Raw genomic sequence first — 20,796 nt, forward strand, 5'->3', positions numbered from 1 at the left:
GGCAGTCTCTACACAAGATACCATCACTGAATCTGAATAACATTCATTGCTATTGAATGTTCACTGTTCACACCTCTTTGCGTTTGTATTGGGTCTTTTAACATGTCATGTAAACCACAAGTAGTCAAAGCACCTTCATATCTGTTTGCATCTCGAGCACTTACAAAATTGTGCAAACCGAAACTTGTTTGTGCAATATTTCATCAAGTTGTGGAGATACATTCAAAGATTGATGAAAAATTCAACTCTTGTCCTTTAAAGGATCCCATGAAATTCAAAAATAAAGAAGAATCTTCCGTTGCCCTGTTGGATGTCGTCATACAGTATAGAAACAATCTCAAGCTATTCGTCCTTCCGGAAACACATGCAACCAGAATTTCCTTTTAAATTTCCTCTTTTAATTTTCCTTACCGATATTCGGTAAAAGAAGTGAAAGAAAGACGCCCTACTCATCAGACCCCATGACAAAAATCGGTGTAGCAGCATCGCAGCGGAACAACTACAGAGAAGGGTGCATCTGGCTGCACGCTAGGTTAAGGCTGTGGTCACAGTGGCTCCAACATCGTGGTGGATTCCGCCGATGACTGATATCGGCCATACATGGCCGATCTTTTCAAACCAGTATGCCACTACGTGTGTGGTAGCACTATAGCCAGTTATATCTCCCAAACATGCAGACTTCAGATGACAATTGGTAACATTCAAATCAGTTTGTTTTCTTCAGGCAAATTGACCAACATTCTTACTCACGAAATATGGAACATGAGCAACTGGTAAGTTTAGTCCAAGAAAGACCGAATTTGTGGCATCCTGAGGGTGAAAATATCATAATTGGGATATATTTCAGAATCTATTACTGATATCACAGGTTTATTCGAAACTTCAAATAGGCAAAATCTTTATTCGAAATTTAAGGCATAGAGCATAACCTCAAAAATTAATTTGGTCAAGTGAAGAGGGTGGCCTGTCTTATATGCTTATAGCTGCTGTATCGGATCTTTTTTGTGGTAGGTTGTCATTAATTGCCTACAAATTGTTGTAACTCTTTACTGGGGTTTTATGCCAGTAGGATAGTGGTACTGTTAATATGAAGTGTTTTACAAATGTGTTGTGCGGTATGTGTTTCCACTTTTAATTGCTTTAGGTTTTCAGAGTATCTTATGCTACACTTTATGCTTGTCTTTCACTTATGTGCTAAATGACAAGTCACGGAAGGTTAATTGACGTACGTCACCCAACTTTACACAAATACAGTGAAACATAGTATTTACAATTTGCTTTTCAAGATCACCATGACTTAACTTGAGTATGTAACAGAACGTTTCTCCTGTCATCTCATATATTTGTAAAACTTGTCTGGCTACTCTAGTAACTGAGGCCAGATTGTACAGTACTCATCACATTCTTCACTAGACAGAAAAGCTCATTCACCTGCATTTGGCATCTCTTTAATAGCAGAGTCCACTATGTGGCAATCATATCCAAATACAGAGTCGTTGTGGTATCCAAAGAGGTTTAAATCTAAACTACTTCATCCATAAAATAGATTCTAACCTAACCTAACCTCCTTGACCCTGGCAAAAACTAATGTTATCGGGCACCCACTGGTGCCGGTGTCTGATGAGCATTGTCAGTGCCTCTGTGAATGCAGAATAAGTCACATGTGATGTCATTGTGATGTTTACACACTGTATCAAAGACAACAAAGACTCTGTATCGACTTTTGTGTTCATTTTAAATGCTAAACTGTGGTAGTCATTTCTGCAGATGAGTTAAATGAGCAGTATTTTGTATACTCAGTTGATATATTTGATATATTCACTGCAATTTTGGAAGCTATTGATGTCTTTATTTTCTTTGGAAGTGTGAACTTGCCAACTTTTGGAAAAAAATTATATCGCAATACAATATCTAAATTGTAAAACTGGCTACACCAATGCTCCACAGTTCCTGTTCCTTTAGCACACGGTGCCCTACTCATCACTATTGATGGCACCTCCCTTTAACATCTGTAACGCCCATGGCCTTACTGCTATTGAACCCTACCTTTCCAAACGCACGACAGATCCAAACCAGCCACCTACTTGCTAGCCACAATGACCAACTACATCCTCACCCACAATTACTTCTTCTTTGAAGGCATTAGCTACAAACAAATCCAGGGTACAGCTGTGGCACCTGCATGGCACTATCCTATGCCAACCCATTCATGGGCCATCTAGAGGAATCCTTCCTGATCACCCAGAATCCCAGACCCCTCTCCTGGTTCAGATTCATTGATGATATATTTGTGATCTGGATCAAGAATGAGGGCACCCTATCCACATTCCTCCAGAACCTCAACACATCCCCCATTCGCGTCACCTAGTCCTACTCAACCCTTCAATCCACCTTCCTCGATATCGACATCCACCTGAAAGATGGCTATATCAGTACCTCTGTCCATATCAGATGTACCAACTATCAGAAATACCTCTACTTCAATAGCTTCCACCCATACCATATCAAGAAGTCCCTTCCATACAGCTTAGTCACCCGTAGGTATCGCATCTGTATGCTGAGGGTCTCACTTAGGCCTTTACAGATTGTAATCACTCTCCCATTCCTTATCTTTCCAGTCACCCAACACCCCCAAAGTCCCACCATCCAGCCTCAGGAGAGCATTCCTCTCATCACTTAATACCACCTAGAACAGGAGCAACGGAATTACATTCTCCACCAAGGTTTCATCTACCTGTCATTGTGTCCTGAAATGAGAAATGTCCTACCCACTATCCTTCCCACCACTCCCTCCCACTGTGGTATACCACCACCTGCTGAACCAAAACAATATCATTGTCCATCTCTATACAAGCCCTGCTCCCAACCGCTTACCTCATGGCACATATCACTGTAATAGACCCAGATGCATGACCTGTTCAATACATCCTCCCTCCACCACCTACTCCAGTCTGGTTGACTAATTATATTAATCTCTCATGCATCCGTTAACTACTTCTACAGCTACAATTTCTCAATGCCACTGACACTAATATCTATTTCATTCACCTTTGGAGTGGTGCAAGAATTTAATTAGGGCCAGAGTCTTAAATTTTCCTTCGCAAAGGAACATTTGAAAATTTTGTTCAAGCTTTGTGCTTTTGTTTTGCGACACTGAATTTCAGTTCTTCACTCAACCATAACTGGTTGGTCACTAACTTTGGTGACACTAACAGCTTTAAGCATAAGATTAAAATTTCTTTAAGTTTTTGTTTGTAAGACATCTTCTGATAATACTCTGCTCTGGTAGTCATTGAAGGCTTCATGCATTGCTCTATTGACTGCTAAATGCATTTCATTCAGAATCTGTCTATAGCTGTGTAGTCTCTGTTTTCGTACAGTAAGTGCATATCATGCAGTGTCCCTCCATCATGAACTGTTATGCACGTAGCTCTGTGAACCCTTGTTCTGTTTTCACTGGACAAACATGTATGAAATGGGGGAAACGAAGACTGTCTTGGTTGTGTTTGTTTCATTTGACTTCATTTTTCATCTTGTTCTGTAGATCCATGAGTGAATAAAGTGCACGAATGTAGAACTATTATGTGTCATACATTTACATTAAATCTGTACATATTATTTTGACACATTGGTTTGTACATGAAATATTTTAATTATGAAGATAACTAGGTGCGAAAACTGAAATACACCCAAAACACCCAAACATTTTTGTAAAAAGTTTTGTTCCAACATTAACTTTAAGAATTATTTGACAGTGCTCATGTTTTCAAGGGGTTGTGAATGCCACTTTTTAAAAAAGTACATCATTTCATTAAAAAAAGAACTCTTTCTTCAATGTCTCAGTTTATACAATCATTAAACATATTATCCATAGAGCAAAATTATCTGCTTCTTCTGCATACTGTCATTTTTTTTTAAAAAAAACCTCACATTGATACCTGGAACTGCTCACAAAATGAAAGGGATTCAAGTTTTAGGCAATTCATCCTGTACAAATCAATGTATGGATAAAATGCGCATCACCCTGTTGTATTATTACTTAGCAATGTCCACTAACAATAAGACAAGACATTGAATGACAATGCATTTCTTTTTAAAGCAAAGCAAATCATCCTCAGCTTCTTACATTCATGTGTTAAGTGCCAACTGCAAGATATCTTGTACTTGACAATCTGCACAAAAAGAAATTATGTGCAAAGTGAAGTATGAAAACACTGGCAAATGCATATGGTGTACATGTCATTGGTGTCAGAGACAGGTGCAGAAATTTGCCTTGGAGTGGTGAAACAGAATTTTCTTTTTACATTGGGAATAAACTACTGGTAACTGAAGAATGCCTAAAAAACTTCATATACATAATTCAGAGTTAGTCATAATTAATAGTGAAAACTGACATAGATAAAAGTATTCAATAATAGAAGCAAAATCATTCCAGCAATCAGAGTTTTTGAAATGAGCAATTACTACGATAATTATTCAATGTGTGGTTATGAGCTGCCATTGACTTTAGTATGAAATATATCCCCATTAGAACATACTGAAATGTGAACTTTTTGATCAAGCCTTCAGCCTACCTTGTAAATTACAATACTGCTGCAGCACATCAGTTGTCACGATTTACTGTATGCTGATACCTGTTATAGGAGATGTTTCACATGTCACTCTCATGTTTATATGCTGGACTCCTACATGCAGTGAGTTACAAATTTTTTCAAACATCTCTGGGTCATCTTGTGAATCCTGATGAGATTGTACAGTTCACTCCACCAGTTCTTCAAGCATGTTATCAGAAAGGTATATACTTTACTTTTAAGATGACCTCAGGCAGAAAAATCTAGGGGATTGGAATCATGTGATCTCGGAGGCTCGACTTTTCCATCATGGATGATATTGGCACATAGATGTCATCTCACATCAGCAGAAAATGTGGTGCTGCTCCATCACACAAAGTAAAATTTTCTATTCACTATTCTGAGTTAGTACAGTCACTTGTGCAATCTCTCTCCTGTCAAAGTTCATGCCTTCAAAACCATAGTCTGAATTTTTGGTGTCGTTCAGGGAGGTCTTCCTGCCAGGGCCAGGTCAAGAACATTTTTCCACACAAGTGGCTCCTCATTTGCCCCCTCCCCCTCCCTCTGATTGTAATATAACATTTATGAACTGATAACATTGGCGTTGAGTGGGAAAATGATTTTGCCTGTAATGATATGTATTTTTAAACACATTACTATGTGGGTCAAAGACTATATGTGACTATGATGTAGGTTTGATGTGCACTCCATGCTCTATGTGTTCATTCCTCATTTATTGTGTTTTATTAACTTCATGGAGGAGTATTATGCAAATTGTGTTTTGAATAGAATAAAGGTGTGATCGAGGTGAGACTCTAGTGCCGATATATGATTACTAAAATGTTAATTATAAGGAAGAATTATTATCCATCTTTATTGTGTACTGTAGCAAGCAATATTTAGAATGTTGAGAAGATTAGAATAAAAACTGGACCTGTGAAGCTGATGATGAGGCAACTTGAGTTCTCTGACTTTTTATTCCATTAATCTTCTATAAGACATTGCAGTACTTTGGTAAATAGTGGTAAGGAGCTTGGATGATGTGGTTGGGCCAGCTGTATGAGGTCTATGCATAATCCTAGCCCACACAGCACTACTGATCCCACCAAATGATTAACTACCACCACCCACTACAATCTTTCTGTTTTTCAGGTGACTGTGGATATCTGCAGTTAATCTGACCATATCATCACAGACTTTGCTTAAAATAATTACAACTAAAGTTAGGTAATTAGTATTCATTCCTTTTTTCTGAACACTTTCATGCATTTCAGTTTTCACTACCAATTGTGATGTGCATGTTATGCAACAAATCTTGCACTTTGGTGCCCCCTTCAGCTTGGCACCCCAAGTAGCGGCTTTTGTTGCTCGGATCTTAAACAGGCCCTTCTTCTTGTCCCCCTGCCATTTGCGAAGCTCCTCTAATGTCAGATACATTGGTGAATCCCTGTAAATACAAGACTTTCAGGCTATCTTCAGAGCAGTTTTGTCAGTAAAAACCATGCCATCAGTACTACCATACATCAAATTCAGGCCCACTTACTTTTCATTCCTTTAAAGTTCTGTAAGATTGCATTTCACATTTTGATGTTGCAGATAGTGTACAAATGAGGTAACAAATCAAACTACGGTATATGAACTATTCTACATAGTTTCTGCACCAGAGTTGATAATTTTGGTTGTAGCAGCTAATGTGTTAAGCCAGATAACTAACAGGTTTTTTGTGGTTACTTTCATACATAATTTTCACAAGAACACACATGTTGCATGTTGTTGTTGTTGTCTTCAGTCCTGAGACTGGTTTGATGCAGCTCTCCATGCTACTCTATCCTGTGCAAGCTTCTTCATCTCCCAGTACCTACTGCAACCTACATCCTTCTGAATCTGCTTAGTGTATTCATCTCTTGTTCTCCCTGTACGATTTTTACCCTCCACGCTGCCCTCCAATGCTAAATTTGTGATCCCTTGATGCCTCAAAACATGTCCTACCAACCGATCCCTTCTTCTAGTCAAGTTGTGCCACAAACTTCCCTTCTCCCCAATCCTATTCAATACCTCCTCATTAATTACGTGATCTATCCACCTTATCTTCATGGAGTATTGTGAAAAATGACTCATCATTTTTTATGGTTACTAGTGGCCTTTATTTTGTACTCCAACGATTGTCACTGGTGGTATGATATTTAGGTTAACGGAGATGTCAGTTTTGTGACACTTGTGTAGGAGTATTATTGTGGAAGCAGATTTTTCAAAATTTTAATTGATCTTTGCTGTCACTTGAATTGTAGTAATTCCACATTACATAAGATAAATCCTGTTCCTTGTTTGACCCAGACAGCTGAGTGTGACTTCATTCATCACTTATTTTGATCAATGCTGTCTCAATTTGATACCTACATACTTTCATGACCTTACACAATGTGCTCCTTGGTGCAGTGGTCAGTGGTTAGTTGCCAGTCTCTAACTTCAAAAGTAAATGGTTCAATCACAAGTCGAAACCTATGACTCTTTGCAGTATATTTGTGGAAGATGTGAAATGTAACGTAAAGGGTTTAGCTAATAGAGTTGTTGGTAACGTCGACATATGGCTTTCAGAGAATGGATTAATGGTTAACTGCAGAATAATGTCAAGTATACAATTTATGATGTGGTACTCTTGTAAAGGCAAAATTTTACTGTCCCAAGTTGACAAATAGTCAGTGAAATCGACCATTTTACACAGTTAGAACTGAGGACAGATGAGAAGCTTTCTTGAAAGAAACACAAGGAAGAGCTCCTCCAGAATACACATAAGATATCAGAATTAATGACAAAATGAAGCTCACACTTTTTTAGCTACCTCTACCAAATGAAAGTGGACAGGATAACACATAAACTATTTCTTTATTTATGAAAAAAAGAAGTTGACAGTTGCTTCCATCAAAGAAATAAAAAAAATAAAAATCTGGAAAGAAACAAAATCAAAAGCAGCTAGCAGACACTCTTCTAAAACTAAAATCGTCAAAGGAAAAATTTACCAAAGTAGTATAAAATTATAAAAATAGGAAAGACATGGATAAAAGGAAGAAAAAGGCAACATGGCAGGATGATGATGAAGTACTGAAAAAAACAAACAAGGAAATTAGGGAATGGCACTTGCTATGTGATCCCATTTTTTCATTGTGTTGAATGTTTGGAGGTGGCCCTGTTATAAATGGCATTCAGCAATATCAACCTGGAGACATTGTCTGCTGAGCAGTGCTGCATTTATGTATTTTTGTCAACTCAATTAGTTTTTGGACTCTTTGTATATGTGCTTGTTTGACAGAATTACATGTCACCTTTTTAACCCTCATGGGTAGAGCAATGGATGTTATATAAATGGCATCTAATGTAGGAAGGAGGTATCTTTGCTTCTTTCTCTAGTTGGGCCATGTCATTTAATCTTTATGATCTTTTTCAGTAATACGTGAAGACTGGCTTGGTGCAACCTTTGATGCTAGTCTACTCTGTCCTAGTCTCTCCATCTGCATAGCGTCTGTAGCCTATATCCACTTGAACCTGTAGTCAACCTGTCTTTGTCCGCTTCATTCCCTCCATTATGCAGTTGACTATTTCCTGATGGCCTATCAATGTATGTCTTCTGTTAGTGAAGTTTTGGAATAAATCTGGTCTACTGAAAATGTAATATGAAAAAATAGCAACTCTGGAATGAAATAGATAGATGATTTATTGTGACTGGAGTTATTAATTCTATATCTTGTTGCAGCACAATGGTAAATGAAACCCTTGAAGAAGTTGTGATTTCTGGAGTGTCAGGTGTGTTTCCATACAGCGCCAATGTAGATGAGCTGGCTGATCACCTTTTCTCCAAGACTAATCTTGTAAGGAGTGATGACTGCCGCTGGAAGGTGCCAGGTAATACATAGCCCACTCTAGACAATAATTGGAAGATTTATGTCATAGAAGTGTAATAGCTGAAACAAGATTTCATTGTAGCTGGATATGTACTGCATGAAGTGAATAACTAATAATGGTGCCATATTTCCTTTCTATTCATGATCCAGAATGAAATACAGATTCATAGTTTTATTGCTCTGTAAGCACTACATCTTATTTGTGTACAGCAAAAACTAATGAGTGTGTTTAATGGAAACTGTGATATTGTGGCTGGCACACATATGTTTGCTGGCATATATAAACAAACATCAACTGGCACCCATACTGGGAAGCCCCACTAAGAGAAATGGAATGAAGTTCAAATGTAGTTCCAGATTTTCCACTATATTTTTTAAAAATACCAGAGGGCTATAATTAAAGTTCAGCTGCTCACAAGGTCCAGTGCAGGCTATAATATTGTATAGCTGAAAAACTTGGTAGATATGTTAATGCATTAATGCAGAACTGATAGTTCCCATTTTGGCCACCAGGTGCAAATCTGGTGCTGCACAGCATCTCATTGACGTCTCCAGAGCTCATTTTGAACAAACTGCATAAGCAATTTCCATGTGCTAGCTAAAATTTGAACTAATTTTTTTTTCAGCATAAATCAGTTCCACGTTAACACATTAGAATATCTACCAAGTTTCACTGCCTTACAATAATTACAACCCACACTCAATCTCTGTGAGTAACTGTATTTAATTATAACCACCCTGTATGACAGTGACTAATGATTGATGATAGCTAGTCATTGTTGCTACATCTTACTGTTATATTCTTCATTCAATTAAATTATTTTTGGTTGCAAATTTACTGAGAGTTTCCAGAGGAAAAATATTGAACTTAGTCTATCTTCTTTGCTGTATTATGTTTTGTAATATTTGTTAACCATTTTCTTCCAGAGAAATCCATTGTGCCTCCAGCTACAGGAAAAATACCAGCTCCTGCAGCATTTGATACAGTACACTTTGGGATCCATAGGAAACAGACAGAATCAATGGACCCTCTTTGTTGCCAAGTGTTAGAAAGAGCATTTGAAGCAGTCATAGATGCAGGTAAACAATTTTAATCAAAATATTTTGTAAACAAAGATATTTTAACCATGAAAATAGTCCTTATTAGAAATTTATTATGAAGATACACTAAATTTTTATTCTTAAAGGTAGGTTGTTTAGATCAGGGTGCTTGTAATTTAATCTGCCCCCAAAGAAATTAAACTTTTTAAACCTATTAAAAAAAGAAAGAAAAAAGAAACAGTAAAAGTCAACTATATTTCGTTATGAAAATTTAATTAACTTACAAAATGTTACATACTTAGCCTTACACAAATTAATATTGATGAGATGCAATTGTACTCTTGCTCTCTCACACATCACCATTAAAATTCTCTGTCTCTGCACACAAGTTTTGAAAACTTCGAGAGGTGTAAGATATACAAAAGTTATCTTTGAAGGATGATACAATCCAGTGGCTTGAGAACCAAAATCAATGTATGAATGCAGACATGTATACATGTTGCTATATTGTCCGTACTAGTAGATATCTTCCACACTATTTGCCAGTTGCCCATACAAACTAACCTACATACATAAAAGCCTAGAAGATTCATTTACAATTGATAAGGAAAAAAAGAACACTGATTTATGGTTACAGAAGGTACTGGAAAGTCAATCCCCTTATTTGGAAAAAAAATAAAAAAATGCATCTGTGCTGAATAACACTGTCTTTAGCAGTCTTGGCTAACAATTCACAAATATCAGACACAACGCAGATGTAGTTGACAGATGCTTGAGTACATTACCCAGCACCCATGATCCCTTTCGACTGGTCCAGCAGGGTACAGCCATATTGCAGTGTGGGGAATGGATCCGCCCACATCTTTCAGTTTCCTCCTTAGAGTTCTCATCATATGCTCCAACAGATAGGTAACATACTGTCTTGTATTCATATCAAATCCTGAAACATTTGTTTGTGTACTAAATACACTGTTCAATACCTTCTTCACATCACACAAAATATGCTCTCCTTAGTCATTTTTCAAATTCAATTATATGGGATTTATGTCAGTTGAGATTAAAAAATATTCACATATGAAACATTAATAAACAGAGTTAAATGCAATAAAAAGGAACTAATAAGGTATTACACACAGATGTGTTATGATGCCATTCCTAATTTTTACAGTACAAATTATGAATATTGTTTCATTTAAAAACTGTAAAAAGATCTACTCATTTTGTCTCATGACATATATGTATCAAATTCTAAAGCACAAATCTATTACAGAACACAATTTTATAGTGTATCATAGATTTTTAACTCAGTCAGTAGATAAGATTGAACTTTAAAATTCACATCATTTTACATAACCGAGCGAAGTGGCGCAGTGGTTAGCACACTGGACTTGCATTCGGAAGGACGATGGTTCAATCCCGTCTCCGGCCATCCTGATTTAGGTTTTCCGTGATTTCCCTAAATCGTTTCAGGCAAATACCGGGATGGTTCCTTTGAAAGGGCACGTCCAATTTCCTTCCCAATCCTTCCCTAACCCGAGCTTGCGCTCCATCTCTAATGACTTCATTGTCGACAGGACGTTAAACACTAACCACCACCATTTTACATACTAAATTCCAGACAATCAAAATGAGCAATGGAAAATCCAGGATGAAATGTGACAATATTATGAGAAGGAAAGTTGCTACTCACCATATAGCAGAGATGCTGAGTTGCAGATAGGCACAACAAAAAGATTTTCGCACTTAAAGCTTTTGGCTAATGGCCTTTGTCAACAATAGACAAACATAAGCATGCACTCACTCATGCCAACGCAACTCACACCCACGACTGCAGTCTCAGGCAATTGAAACCATACTGTGAGCAGCAGCACCAGTGCAAGATGGGTGGAAATGAGGAGGCTGGGGTGGGGAGGGGGAGGGCTAGTGTGGTGGGGATGGCCGACAGTGAAATGCTGCAGGTTGGGTGGTGGGCAGTGGAGAGGTGGGGAGCAGGGGGGAGGGGGGGAGAGTAGTTTAAAAGGAGAGAAATACATTTTAAAAAATGAAATAAATAAAAAAAAGATTGGGCGTGATGGTGGAATGATGGCTGTGTAGTGCTGGAATGGGTGCAGGGAAGGGGCTGGATGAGTGAGGACAGCAACTAATGAAGGTTGAGGCACAGACGGTTACAGGAATGTAGGATGTATTGCAGGGAAAGTTCCCACCTGCAAAGGTGGGAATGATCCATATGGCACAGGCTGTGAAGCAGTCTTTGAAATGGATATCCAGTTCGTTGATGGCCATTCATGTGGACAGACAGCTTGGTGGTTGTCATGCCTACATAGAATGCAGGACAGTGGTTGCAGCCCAGCTTGTTGATCACATGGCTGGTTTCACAGGTAGCCCTTCATCTCCACTATATGGGGATTAGTATCTTTCCTTCTCGTAATATTGAGAAAATTAAAACACATTTATATAGTTTTATGATTCTACAATTAGATTTAAGCTCAGTCACTGGATGTCAAACGATACACAATTACATAGTTTCAGAAATCGACAGACATAGTGTATATTTTCTTCCAGACTAAGTGTCATTATGCATCCATGTTCATAGGTCTTGTCCTCTATACCAAACATTAATAGTATTTGACAATTGAATTACTTGCTTTGCTTACCCATGCTCTTCTTATTTTTACACCTACAATGGGCATTTCTACAAAATTCTTACTATTCTGGAGCTCATCTATCAATTGTTCAGATATGTCACAAATTGGGCTACATGTATCAATCAAACAGTTTGCATCCCACTGACCAATTTTAATCTTAACGCAAGGACAGTTACTTCACAGCTCTCTTTCACATATACATCAAGAATACTTCCTAATTCAGATCTAATACAGTCATCACCTGTTTTACATAGATCAACAACACTGTTTTCTGCCAAGAGAAGAAATCATTAGTATACACTACATCAAAATTCTCATTACTTTTACATTCTGGTTTGTGATTAGTATCTATGTCACTATAATTAAACACAGCATCCCAAAACTTTTGATCACAACATAAATGAGAAATGTTATATTCCTTCTGTTCAACTTCAGATATCTGTGCCACATTATTAATACTGTTATTATTGTTTAATTGTAGGTGTAAATTGGTGATCCTGTACTTGCTGTGTTTCCTCATCGCAAAAGTGACTTATTTTACACTCTAACTAATTTTTACTTAGTGCCAAATTGTTATTTGCCTGTTTTCTTTTTTATGAATAGGCACTTGATGGTGGAAGCTGGCCTTCTGAAACGTGTAATTTGTTGAATAAATTAATTCACAGTGGTGGAGATTAACATTCCTTTTGTCACTACTTATAATGAAACCTGAGTAACAAATCATACTGAAAAGTTAACCCATTGTTAAGAAATGAGCATTATGTAATGATATTTCAGTAATGTTGATGTTGTTGTACTCACAATTTGTTCTGCCATTCTGTAAAGCTATTTATGATCATCATGCATAATCACGCCATGTGAAAAATTTTCACTGACACTTCCTCCTTTTGTATAAATCTCAAAAAGGGATAACTATTGTTAATAGTTGTAATAGATTTCCGGTAGAAATAAAAAGGGTAATGTAGAGCATACATATATTTACAAATAAATGAGTTGTACCTCTTTAAGCATTTAAAAAATATATTTGAATATTTGGGTAGTAGAGTTACAGTTGCTCTTATTACCTACTAATAATATTTGCCGTGATAGAATGTGGCTTCATAATGAATGATTGGTCATTCAGTGACAATGTGATAACTTGTAAATCTGGAGATTCTTAATTTTGCTAAGACACCTTGGAAGCTCAAAGAACATTATAATTTTTATATGCTTAATAAAAATGGTGGTAATAATAACAAGTGATAGCCTAATGCATAACAACAGTGTGTTTTAATTATTCTGACTTTTTTGTTTAGTGTTGACTTGTTAAAGCTCTTCAAAGATGCTTCATACTATGAACATATTATATGTAAGACATTTTTGTCTTAAGTCATTCACAATTTGCAGTTAATTGACTGTAAGTATATGGAATATGTGTATGAAGACTGAGTTGTTTTTAGAAACTTGCACTAAATTTAATATAGATATATGGGCAGATACATTCAAAACTGGGAATGAATTTTCAGGTATGAATCCAGCTGAAATTAGAGGGACAAATACTGCTGTATATGTGGCAACAGGAATGAGTGATGCAGACAATGTATTTGATTATGAGGCCACTGGTGATGGCTTTGGTGTAATGGGACACAACCGTTCAATGATTGCTGCAAGAGTTGCTTATTATTTAGATACCAAAGGTAAGATATTGATTGGATAAACTGAATGCCTGATTTTACTGTTTATTTAAATGTTGGTTAAGTACTGTCATGACTTAACATATGGAGGTCGTAGTCAGTCTAACAGTATTTTTGCTAGATTTTTTTGAAAACTGATTATCTTCAGTTTCACAATATTTTACTTTGACAAGCAATGTCATGAAAAAGCCTCGCTGAAAATAATTTCCATTTTGTTTGCTGCAAAAATGATGTGTATTTTCCTATGCTTCATCAGAGCTAGAGAGTGCATTGTTTTCTGCCAAAATAAAAAAAAAACAAATATTGAGATTCCAGTCTATTAAAGATGCTCATCAGTAACTATTTTAAGTACATATATAATTCTTAAGCTGGTATTTGTGTCAAATAAGGGTATATATAGCACATTGTACTAATTACTTCTCTCTGTTAAAATATTCAGCAGTACATCCAGTGCTTTGGAACATGCTCTTTCATATAGACAGCAGAGAAACAAAATGTCATTCAGTAATTGAGTATGCAATAATTAATCACATGTGTAGCTGGCATTGATATATGTCATTAAGTGGAAATAAAATCCATCTAAAATCTACAGAAAAAGGCATTTAAATTATTTAGTCTCTCATAGTTACATAATGGGAATTTCCAAATACTGTTACGATTGCGATAAAAATAGAATGTGAGTCTCATTTGACATAATTTGTTGCTGTTCTTTAATGACATTCTCTCCTAGGAAATTTTGTTAAGATAGGTCCAAGTACTCTTTTGTGTGATTATTTTAATCTTAACTCACTCTTATTTAGCAGACAGCACAGTTTAAATTAATGTTATTGCTATAAGAAGAGAATCAAGATCAAAAAATCATTGCCAGAAACATAGAATTTGTTACGTTATTTGTATCCAGACTGTTTACATATGCATAATTTGACTATACGCTGATGTTCATATGATGGACTGCAGATTTATCATTACAATACTTTTCAGGTCCTACCTATGTTGTCATTGCTGCCTGGGCAGGAGGACTACAGATTTTAGAGTTGGCATACAAAGCAATAAGTGAAGGAAGATGCAAAGCAGCTCTTATTGGGTCTGCAAATCATGTGCTTTATCCTAATATGTGTCATCACATGGCCAAAGCAGGTCTTCTCAGCCCAGATGGTGCAACTCGGTCTTTTGATGATGCAGGTAAGTCAAATTAAACATTTTCCCTCACTTGAGTAATCAAAAAGGTTTGGTTGACCTATGGGAAAGCATCATGGCGAAACCAAAATACATTAACTGTAAGACAGTTGAAGACAGATGCAAATTATCCCAAGGAAACCTACTTACAAAGTTTCAACAATCAATGTGGGTATGGTTGAATCTTCTACCAACTAATATGGTCTAAGTAAATCTTACATAAGAATGGACAGGACAGAATAGCCCAGGACATACATCACATGTAACAGCTCACTACTAAGTGTCACCTTCACAGTGATAATACTAATCCAAGCCTAATTTTGAATAAGCAAATGTTTGGTGGTGTATAGGGAGTGATAAATAATGTGAAGACCCCTTTAGTTCTGAAATTAACAGTGGCATGGAACAGCTAAGTTTCATGCTAAAATGAAAAATATTAATAATGCTCTGGGCTACATGCGCTGGACAATGATTTTGTGCAGTGTCTATAGTTGTTTATTGAATGTAACACATAAGTTACTAAAAATTTTTGATAGAATAATATTATTCAGTGGATAATGTCAGTCAAATCACTCGGTTGTTAACTGTTTGTAGTCCATTAATTTGTGCTGTCATCATTGTGCAATACGTTAATAGAGGGGACCTAATTAGTACAGTGGGTGCACACGATTGTTATCGTGTCACTCTTTGCCAATAGATAGAAGGTATAGAATGCAATTTGCACCATCAGAGCAAGTCAGTGGTCTCTGATAATTGGGTGCTCTGTGCATGTAATCTTTAGTGCCTTGTGAGCATTTTTCTCTTGTGTGTGGAGTCACCTAGAGCCCTTTCCATAGACAAATGCTGCGCCCTGCTATGTTGCAATGCATTGCCAGTCTGACTTATCCACTCATTGTTGTCTGGCTTTAACCGAAATGGATCACTAGACAGTCTGTTAAATGTCTGATATCACACAAATGATCTTATTTTTACAGACACCAACAAAACTCTGGAGAGTGTGTCCTGTCATGTGCATTGCTAGACAGCTCCACAGGAAGTGCTGTCAAGAAGAATTCCTGCTGCCATGTGGGGTTTTGGGGGAAACCCTATACTTGACAAAGAGATGAGCTCAAGATATACTAATGCTTGTGCTAAGCATGGTCTGCAATGTTGTGTGCATAGGTTGACATGTTGTTTGATTGGTGGCAGTCCAACTGTCAGCGGATGGTTGGTGCATGCAAAAACGGATGTGCACATCGTCACATAACTCCCCGTTGTGAGAGGTGATGGTTAGCTTATGGACACGATGACTGCAGCCAGCATTGATCAGCACTCTGAGTTGGATGATGGTGGATGCAGATGCTGTTGTATGTGGCACCCTCTGGAAAATCATCTGGTGCTGGGTGTGGGGGGGTAGTCCCATGCAGCACTTCCAGTCAGGAATGAGGGTGTTGAAGTGTCACAGCTGGCTGGCGGGGTTGGGTGTACTGTGGAGCACGTGGGAGCCTGCTTGTGCCCGGGTAGGTTGTAAAAAGTAGGTGACACACCATGCATCCTGCACAGGCGGTATACTGTGTGCTGTTGTGTGCCAGTGCCACAGGCTGCTGTAACCTTCCAGCAGAAGTGTGGATTACAGACTGTTGCGTGCGCATGGGCTGGTGTCACAGGTCTGGTGACCCAACGGTCAGTTACAGGAAGCATAAAGTGGTGCATGTGCTGAGGTCTTTGCGTACAGAGGAATTGTGCTCGCCATGGCACTGCTGCTGTATGGTGTATTGGACAAAGGCACACCCTGCAGTTTTGGAGTTGTTGAAGAAAGTCTGGAACTTAGCTGGTGGTTAGCATTGGCAGGTGCTCAATGAAGTCTCTTGGGACGATGAGTGGTTGCCCATAGATGATTTCAGTGGGAGAGACACCCAAGTGCACTTTGCAGGTCATATGCAAACCAAGGAGAACTAGTGGTAGGGAGGTATATCAGGTTGTGTTATGTCATGTGAGGGCAGATTTCAGTGTTCTGTGGAATCTCTCCACCTCGCTGTTTGCAACAGTAAGGTAATTGGCTATGAAATTAATGAGTGTGCCACATGTTGTTGCTAATGTTTCAAGTAAGCCTGATGTGAACTGTAGCCTGCAGTCTGCTATTATGTGGTGGGGTACCCTAAACATGAGACCCAAATGTCCATGAAAGCTGTAGCCACCATGTCCACCATGATGTTGGGCAGTGGTACAGAGTCCTGCTTCAAGGTGAACTTAACGATGACTCTTGTGATGGGATGGGTAGGAGATCAATATGGACATGGAAGAAATGGTGGTCAGTCAGAGAGGGGGAGAAGAGGCAGTTGGAGTGCAGATGCGGTGGCCTATTTTGGCATGCTGAGAAGGAGAAAAGACTGTGCCCAGATGGTGCAGTCCCATTGTACGCTGGGCGACATGAAGCATTCCTGCACAAGAGTCATGGGTCCCAAACACTGTGTTGAGATGAAGTGTGGAGGTGCTGAAAAGTTGGCCATCAGAAGTGGGAGAGGAAGGTAGTTAGGGGTGCACACATCCATTAGAACCATCTGAATGGACAGAACTCACGCAGAAATTGCACATAATGTATGACACCATACCTGGGATAGTATATGGTTGAAGGCTGGATCCAGTGTTTGGACCACTGTGCAATCTTTTTAATTTGGCTTCAGCTGCCTGGGCAACTGCCAGGATGATGCAAATGGGGGAGGGGGGGGGGGGGGGCCTGTAAGGGTAGCTGCGGGTAGCTGACTATTGCCAACTTTCTGTTACTATCACATCATTCTTCTGAGAGTGCATAAGACTGTTGACGATCATATTTTCTCACAGACTATTTTATATGGTACACCCCAGGGATCAGTTTTCTAAGTTAGCCTTCAGGAATTGCTTCCATCATTCCATTTTTGTTTTTCACAACTCTTCCTTAAATTTTTGTTTAAAGTACCTGCATCTAGGCTGCCTTCAGACTCTTTCTTCTTGAATCATGCTGCTCTGGTACAGCTTCCTGGCTCCTTTTGTTTCACATCTTAATTTCTGCAGCACCTCTGTCTAGATGCAATGTACTCCTTTAGAATGAACTCTGCTGATAGGTATTGATGCCTCCATTGCTCTATGCATAAGGCGTGTTTTTTTAAGTAAGTACAATTTTGAAATAAAAAAAAAAGAGTGCTAAGATATTTCAGTTTTTTTTTTTTTTTTTTTTTTTTTTTTTTTTTTTTTTTGCGTGAAAGCCTGTACCTTAATCTACTTTTCTACATAATTTCTGTCATTATTGAGGCACTTATCATAATGTTGTACCAGTTATTGAACACCCTCCTCATAGAAGTCTGCCGCCTGACTTGTTAACCGCTGCATCACCACTGTTTTGACTTCATCATTGTCTTGAAGACGCTGACTGCCCAGGTGTTTCTTCAAGTGCAGGAACAGATGGTAGTCACTGGGCGCAAGATCGGGACTGTACAGAGGATGATCTAGAGTTTCCCATTGAAAAGATGTGATGAGATCTTTGGTCAGATTCGCCACATGCGGGTGGGCATTGTCTTTCAGCAAAATGATGCCCTTGCTCAACTTGCCATGCTTTTTGTTCTGAATTGATTGGTAGATTGTGCAATGTCTTACACTAAGCTGCTGCATTGATTGTCTCATTATGAGGCAGAAATTCCACAAGCAATACTCCTTTTCTGTCCCAAAACACTGTGCATATGTTTTTCCGGGCAGAAATTGGTTGCTTAAACTTCACTTTACTGGGTGAATCTGACCTCCTTACAGCCCCGATCTTGTGCCCAGTGTCTACCATCTGTTCATGCACTTGAAGAAACACCTGGGCAGTCAGGATGATGATGAAGTCAAAACAGTGGTGATGCAGTGGTTAACAAGTCAGGTGGCTGACTTCTATGACGAGGGCATTCAAAAACTGGTACAATGTTATGACAAGTGCCTCAATATTTACAGAAATTATGTAGAAAAGTAGATTAAGGTCCAGGTTTTCATGCAAAAATAAAATTATTTTTTTTAATTTCAAAATGGTACTTACTTTACAAACGCACCTCATATCCTCACTGTCAGTTCTTGCACTTTAACATCTACATTATCACCCAGTGATGGATTTCCTGGACACTGAAACACTCTTTTTAATTCTTCCCAGTTAGCATACTTAATTTTATATTAGGGCCTTATACACACATTTTCTGTGTCATCTTAGCCTTCCCTTCCAGTGATGGTATAGTGTATGATGTTGTGATCACTTAATGTCATTCCATTCACAACCTTACAGTCTTCTGTATGGTACACCACTGCCATATTTCCTAAAGCGACGTCAATATTTGACGTTGCCCTGACCCTCCCTTCATAGTTTGAGTGAAATGAGCGAATTAGCTAGCTTACAAAAACTGAGCTTGAGCCTACACTTATCATCTGCTCTCATCAGTTTTCATGTTGTCAGGCTTAGCCAGTGCCATTTGACAGCGGGCTGACTCATGAGCCAATTCATGAGCAGCAGGCTATTTGGCATTATCATGGATTTGACCTGGCCACGCACAGGTTGCAGAAGCTGTGAGGACTGCATATTGATTAATTCCTCTGTTTAAAATGATGTGTGTTTGATGCATCTTTGATGAGGCCAACTGACTGATCAGTCAGACTTTGAGCGCAGTGAATTTGCCTGGTTTGGATGGAGTGGGGATGATGTAACACACTTCCACAACAATCAAAGGCTCCAGCTTTGTGCTTATCAGACCAAACTGTGCAGTGTCACTAGTCACTGAAGAACTGTGAAAACTTCTTCTGCAGAGGCAAACCACCGCTTGGGGTCCAGAGAATTGATGGCAGGTAGACTGCGGCACTAGCTGGTTGTGTGGGGAAAGCTGTGCCTACTAGCTGAGGAATGCGTGCAACACAGCCATTGGCTCTGTTATCTCATAGAGGTGGAGGGATCTGGCTGCCAGTCAGGGCAGAGCTCAAAGGGAGGGGTTGGCTGGCTTTGGACGCATTCCTGCATTGGCTCATGATGCTGGCTTGGTAAGATGTCTGTTGTATGGCTTAGATGGGAATCATGCTACCTTCCTTCAGCTAATCTGCTCCAAATAAATGTTACATAGAAATGGACATGATGGAATGAGCCAGGACACACATCATGTGTAACAACTTACTTTGTGTGTGTAAAAGTTAATTAAAAGAAAGCATCTCACTGACTAGCTACTGTGATCACTTTGATACTGGAAATGATAATCTGCACCTAATTTTGAATATGCAAATGTTTGGCACCAATAGGAGCAATACGCAACTTGAAAATCCCATTAGTTCTGAAATCTACAGTGGAGGGGGAACAGCTAATTCTCATGCAAAAATGAAAAATATTAAAAATGCTCGAGACCACATGTGTTGGACAATGGTTTCTTGCAATGTCTATAGCAACTGATCTCTTTGTTTCTAGGATCAATGTAGTTAACTGAACTTAATACACAAATTACTAAAAATTGTTCTCAGAATAATATTGTTCAGTGGATAGTGTCCATCACCTCATGTGGTTATTAGTGACTCCTTGTCTGTAAATTTCTAATATCATTATTGTCCAGTATGTTCATTGAGGGGCCTGCATAGTGCAGTAGATGCACATGTGTGTTACTGTGTCACCTCTTTGCCAGCCGATACAAGGTTTTCTGCATGCATGAAATCACCTAGAGCCCTTTGTTCATATATAGCCAGCTCTCCATAGACAAATGCTGTGCACCACTATATTGCTATGAGCAACCAGGCCAACCTACCATCATCGTCTTCTGGTTTCAACTTAAACTAATCACTTGGC

General features: G+C 38.5%; 1 protein-coding gene across 1 annotated transcript in view; it reads left to right on the plus strand.

Moving 5' to 3' along the window:
• Positions 1-20,796, plus strand: part of LOC126272096 (fatty acid synthase-like) — a 332,645-nt gene that overhangs the window by 13,747 nt on the left and 298,102 nt on the right. The window contains exons 2-5 of the mRNA XM_049974674.1: positions 8,320-8,468; positions 9,395-9,547; positions 13,659-13,829; positions 14,808-15,008. Of these exons, the coding sequence (XP_049830631.1) occupies positions 8,324-8,468; positions 9,395-9,547; positions 13,659-13,829; positions 14,808-15,008 (670 nt within the window). The 5' untranslated portion in view covers positions 8,320-8,323. The remainder of the gene's footprint in view (positions 1-8,319; positions 8,469-9,394; positions 9,548-13,658; positions 13,830-14,807; positions 15,009-20,796) is intronic.

The sequence above is a fragment of the Schistocerca gregaria genome, chromosome 5 (genome assembly GCF_023897955.1).
Source record: "Schistocerca gregaria isolate iqSchGreg1 chromosome 5, iqSchGreg1.2, whole genome shotgun sequence".
NCBI classification, from domain to species: domain Eukaryota; kingdom Metazoa; phylum Arthropoda; class Insecta; order Orthoptera; family Acrididae; genus Schistocerca; species Schistocerca gregaria.